The 5,321-nt window shown below is 52.5% G+C and overlaps 1 protein-coding gene across 1 annotated transcript; it reads right to left on the bottom strand.

The window, feature by feature from the left end:
* Positions 1 to 1,637: 1,637 nt before the first annotated feature.
* CRNN (cornulin) lies at positions 1,638 to 5,024 on the bottom strand. The gene is made up of 3 exons (XM_052638277.1): positions 4,887 to 5,024; positions 2,937 to 3,782; positions 1,638 to 2,153 (listed from the first exon to the last, which is right to left on the bottom strand). Exons 1-3 carry the CDS (start codon positions 5,022 to 5,024, stop codon positions 1,638 to 1,640), a joined length of 1,500 nt encoding a protein of 499 aa, XP_052494237.1.
* Between the last annotated feature and the right edge of the window lie 297 nt (positions 5,025 to 5,321).

Raw genomic sequence — 5,321 nt, 5'->3', positions numbered from 1 at the left:
GTGATGCTCACAATAAACCAGAATGGAGAGGTTCTACCCCATAACCTGTTCATATCCAATGAGTGAGACATCATGAACAATCAGAGCTGACATGGGTGAGAGAGTGGGAAAGGGGAGCCCAGGCTCTTGGCTCAGTTCCTGGGAACATATGCCTTTTCCTTCCTTTACACAGTCCCTGGAGGCCTTCTTCCATTTATTGATATCCTTAGGTCAGCCTTCTTTTATGACCTCACAAGGTAAACAGAGACTTTGCACTCTGTAGAATTAGAGATTGTGAGATTACCTTTCAGAGACTGAGATTACCTTTGTCTACCTAAATCCTGCTTGTCCTTTAAGAGAATCTACCAAAAAAAGCCTCTTCTGATTGCAACCTTCCTGATCCATTTCTGCCAAATATAAAAGTATGGTATCTCTTCTCTTTGACTCTGAGGACCCATGAAATCTTTTTTTTTAGAGGTATAGTTGACTTACAATTTTGTGTTAGTTTCAGGTGTATGACAAAGTGACTTGGTTTTACATATATGTAAATGTATATATTGTCTTTTTTCAATGATTTTCTATTATAGTTGATTATAAGATATTGAATATAGTTCTCTGGGCTATACAGTAAAACCTTGTTACTTAAATCTATTTTATTTATGGTATTATGCGTCTGTATTCCCTTCTCCCTTCCCCTTTGATAACTGTAAGCTTGTTTTCTATGTCTCAGAGTCTGTGTCTGTCTTGCAAATAAGTTCACTTGTACTGTTTTTTAGATTTTACATATAAACAATATCATATAATATTTTTCTTTGTCTGACTTACCTCACTTACTATGATAATCTCTGGGTCCATTTATGTTGTTGCAAATGGCATTATTTCACTCTTTTTTATGGCTAAGTCATATTCCATTGTGTATGTATGTAACACATCTTCTTCATCCATTCATCTGTTGATGGACATTCACACTGCTTCCATGACTTGGCTATTATACATTGTGCTGCTATGAACACTGTAGTGCCTGTATCTTTTTGGAGTAGAGCTTTTGTCTTTCCCAGGATACATGCCCAGGAGTGGAATTGCTGGATCATATGGTAAATGTATTTTTAGTTTTTTTTAAGGAATCTCCATACTCTTTTCCATAGTGGCTGCATAACTTGTGGAATCTTGCACAGTGTTTTGCCAACCAGATATTCTACAAGGGTAGGGACCACGTCCAGCTCATCACCAAAGTCCTGTCATTAAGGCCCTGTAGTCTTTAGCCCATCATGTTAATAGTAATTGAATGGAACATGAAGCCCAGGTGCTTAGGAAGCTTTTATTGATGCATCAGGATAGATGAGGCAATGGACAGACAGCAGAATCTATAAAAGTAACTGAAACCCCCCCACAAGCTAAGGAAAACGTGGCACAAAGGGATGAGTTGTTGCACGTCTTCGTGCCCCTGAGAGGGTCTGCTCAGCAAAGCAGGTAAGAGAGAAAAATTTAGAACGGCAGTCACCTTGCAGAAATGGCCTCACTGAGAAAGAGCTAAGAGTGTAGCACCACTGTGACGAGCTAACGTTCATGGACTTGCTAGCCGGACTGGCCAGGGCACAGCAAACCAACCGCCCTCTGCTCTTCTCTGTGCGGGGCCCTGGAGTCCCGGGCCGGGGCACTCAGGGCTTGCTGCTTTTGAAGTAGGAATACAGTCCCCTGGCTGTGAGGCCTCGCTTCCCTTCTGGCTGGGCCGCCTCCCGGCCTTGTGCTGAAGGGACACTAGCGTGCAGGCTGCCCTCGTCCTGCCTTCGGATCACTGTCTCCCTCGTGTGGTCATCAACCCACTCCTGATGAACCACGGTGGGCTCTCTTTCTCCCTGGCCTCCTGTCGCACTGCGCGGTGGGTGAGTACTGCTTCTGTCCTGCCTGCCCGTCACAGTGCTCGCCCCAGCCTGGGCCTGCCCTCCCAGCGCTGTCTCTCCTGCCTCGCAGTTGCTCACCTGTGTCTGTCTTTGACTACTGCCTGGCTGCCTCTGGGGCTGGCCCTGTTCTCCTGCCCCGGGGTGGCTTGTAATCTGGCCGCTGTCCTGTCCCACGGCCTGGGGGGCACTTCCCTGTGTCTGAATGTGTCGTCCTGTCACAACCTGTCTCGACTGATAGGCGTCTTGACTGTGGACCTCAGTGCCTCTGATGGACTCCTGTGACTGGATGCTAGTGTTTCCTCTCTGCTGGCTCCTGTCAAGCTCCCTGGTCTGAGTGTAGGTCTGGGTTTGTGAACCTGGCTGTGTCTGAATGTGTCCTCCTGTCACAACCTGCCTTGTCTGATACCTGTCTTGACTGTGAGTCTCAGTCCCTCTGGCCTGGCCACAGGTGGGCTCCCGTGGCTGGGTGCTGGCGCTTCCAGTCTGCTGGCTATTTTGTTCCACCGTCTGGGTGTGTGACCTTGTCTCTGTCTGAATGTGTCCTCCTGTCACCACTTGGCTTGTCTGTCTCCCATCTTGACTGTGGGTCTCAGTCCCTCTGGTGGACACCCGTGGCTGGGTGCTGGTGCTTCCAGTCTGCTGGCTCCTGTCCTGCTCCGTGCTATGAGTGTGAGTCTGGGTTTGTGACCTTGTCTGTGCCTGAATGTGTCCTCCTGTCATCACTTGGCTTGTCTGGTTCCTGACTTGACTGTGGGCCTCAGTTCCTCTGGCCTGGCCACAGGTGGACTCCTGCGGCTGGGTGCTGGCGCTTCCAGTCTGCTGGCTATTTTGTTCCACCGTCTGGGTGTGTGACCTTGTCTCTGCCTGAATGTGTCCTCCTGTCACCACCTGGCTTGTCTGCCTCCCATCTTGACTGTGGGTCTCAGTCCCTCTGGTGGACTCCCGTGGCTGGGTGCTGGCACTTCCTGTCTGCTGGCTCCTGTCCTGCTCCGTGGTATGAGTGTGAGTCTGGGTTTGTGACCTTGTCTGTGTCTGAATGTGTCCTCCTGTCACCACCTGGCTTGTCTGACTGTGGGTCTCAGTCCCTCTGGTGGACTCCCGTGGCTGGGTGCTGGTGCTTCCTGTCTGCTGGCTCCTGTCCTGCTCCGTGGTATGAGTGTGAGTCTGGGTTTGTGACCTTGTCTGTGTCTGAATGTGTCCTCCTGTCACCACCTGGCTTGTCTGCCTCCCATCTTGACTGTGGGCCTCAGTCCCTCTGGTGGACTCCCGTGGCTGGGTGCTGGCGCTTCCTGACTGCTGGCTCCTGTCCTGCTCCACTGCCTGACTGGCACTTGTCTGAGTCTGAGTTATGGTTCCAGGGACGGCCTCACTTGTCTGGTGGGCTCTGTCCTGGTCCCTGGCCTGTGGCTGTCTCTCTGTCCCCCTCTCTCTGGTCTGAGGACTCTTGTCTTCTCGCGTTCTCTGGGCCTGCTCCACGTGGCCCCTTGCTTGTGTAGACTGGCTCACTCCCTCCTGTCTCTGGGACGCAGACTGCCTGTCCTGGTGACTGACCTGAGCAGAGCTGATGTCCTGACCCTGGGTCTGAGGCCCAGGCCCTCCCGGCCCCCCAGAAGCCTGCTCACTCTGTGTGTCGCTGCTTCCTGCCGGGCCTTGTCTGTTCCCAGGCCTTCCCACTGCAGTGCTGCCTCTCGGTCCTGCCCCTGGTTCCTGGGTGGCTGCAGGGGCAACACGGCCAGACTCCTGAGATCCACACGCTCCCTCAGGACCCTCACTCAGTGTCTCGAAACAGGCCTGGGCGACTTTGAACACCAAGACCAAGAATTCCTTGAATTCCACTGTCCCTGTGTCATCTTCGTCCAGCAGGCGCAGGACTTCATCCACAGTGGCCGGGTCATGGGGTTTCTGCGGAAAAGATGAGGCTATGTCAGTACCCCTCCTCTGAGGAGGAAGAGGTCAGGCCAGTCAGCTAAGCTTCCAGGCATCCCACCTCTGGGCCTGGGGGCCCAACTGCTTGGCACCCCCACACTGCACACACACACACGCACACACACACACCCTGCTACCACAGAAGCACTAACACAAAATTACTCTCACTGAGTCCAGCCTCTCTCCCTCAAGGGCTCCGGAAGCATGCTTTGTTTTGTATCCTGTGTGTTGGGCCCAGTTCCCAGTCTACAGGAGAACTAGATAAAGATTTCATGAAGAATGGCTAAATGACTGAGCTTGTAGATTCTTCAGGGTGCCCTCAGCCCCTGGACCCTGGATGGAGGTGGTTTTTTTCTCCAGCGAACCCAGCACCAAGAGAAGCTCAGCAGGAAGATGGCCCCGTGGGAATTCTGTGAGGTCCTCACTGAGGGGCTCAGGTGTTTTCCCAAGTTGGGGCATCTGGTGGGTTGCCCTCAGTGTGCAGAAGCAGCACCGTGCTGTGCCCACACCTACCTGCCCCCAGGACTTTCACCATCCCGGTTGCTTTAGCTGTACACCAAAGGCAGGGAGAGTCAGGGAAGTGCATCAGGGCCCTGGGGCTGTCTTGCAGGGAGGGGCTCCCAGAGTCTCCCCCAGCTGCTACACCTCACTTCTGATGCAACCTCTCAGTTGGTATCTTGGAGCAACTGCTTCCAGACAAGCACAAAGCCGTGCTTCTCATGAATGCTCGTTACTGCTGGTCACACTTCCGGTAGACGTAGAAGTGGCCACCATATCAGATTTAAGAAGCAGCAGAAAGTAATGATTGCCATTTCTAGAATAGTCAAAGGCTCTGTTCCTCTCTGAGCTGTCCCTTTAGTGTCCTCTCACTCTGTCTCCAAATTAGAATTAATTGAAGTCAAGGTATTTTCTTTAAGGACCAGGCCCATGACCATCCCTGCTCCCTCTCCTGCTCTCTCTCTGCTGTGCAGCCTCCGTTAGGACTGGCGGGCATGGGAGTAGCGGCTTAGCATCCCAAGGGGAATATGGCCCTTCTCTCTTCCCTCCTGCTCCCCGCACCCCGACCTGCGCGGCTCGTACCACGATGACGTCAGCGAACTCTTTCTCCAGGAGCCTTTTCAGCTCCCCTCTTTCCAGCACTGCGCAATCGCCCTCTGTTCTGGCATAGCGCCTGAAGGCTTCGATGATCCCATTAATGTTTCGCAGTAACTGCGGCATCTTCGAGTCCTGCTGAAGACAGAGGAAAAGCCCCCACTTGGGGGCTCCGTAATCAACCTAGCTGTTTCCTAGAGAGCACTCTTGCTTCTAAGTCCTTTCTTTGCCTGTTCAGCTCTGCCTTGGGCTCCTCTGCTGTGTCTTTCTTGGCATTGCCTACGTAACGCGTTTCACCAACGGGAAGGAGGAGCAGGTCTGGTTGCAGGCGGGGTCTAGATGCGGCCCCACCGCCTCCCTGTCAGGCGAGCTGGGACGGGTTGCTTTGCCTCTCCATGCCTCAGTTTACTCACTGTGAAATGA

Source organism: Budorcas taxicolor, chromosome 3 (assembly GCF_023091745.1).
Source record: "Budorcas taxicolor isolate Tak-1 chromosome 3, Takin1.1, whole genome shotgun sequence".
Taxonomy (NCBI): Eukaryota; Metazoa; Chordata; class Mammalia; order Artiodactyla; family Bovidae; genus Budorcas; species Budorcas taxicolor.
Note: the sequence above shows the minus strand (reverse complement) of the source record. Positions and strands in the feature narration are given on the sequence as shown.

Excerpts from the sequence above, each read along its gene's own strand:
- CRNN (XM_052638277.1), bottom strand. The coding sequence starts at position 5,024 with ATGCCGCAGTTACTGCGAAACATTAATGGGATCATCGAAGCCTTCAGG. Across the intron at positions 3,783-4,886 it reads AGTTCGCTGACGTCATCGTG|AAACCCCATGACCCGGCCAC; the intron begins GTACGAGCCGCG and ends TCTTTTCCGCAG. Across the intron at positions 2,154-2,936 it reads CCCACAGTCAGACAAGCCAG|TCCATCAGAGGCACTGAGGT; the intron begins GTGGTGACAGGA and ends CAGTCACAGGAG.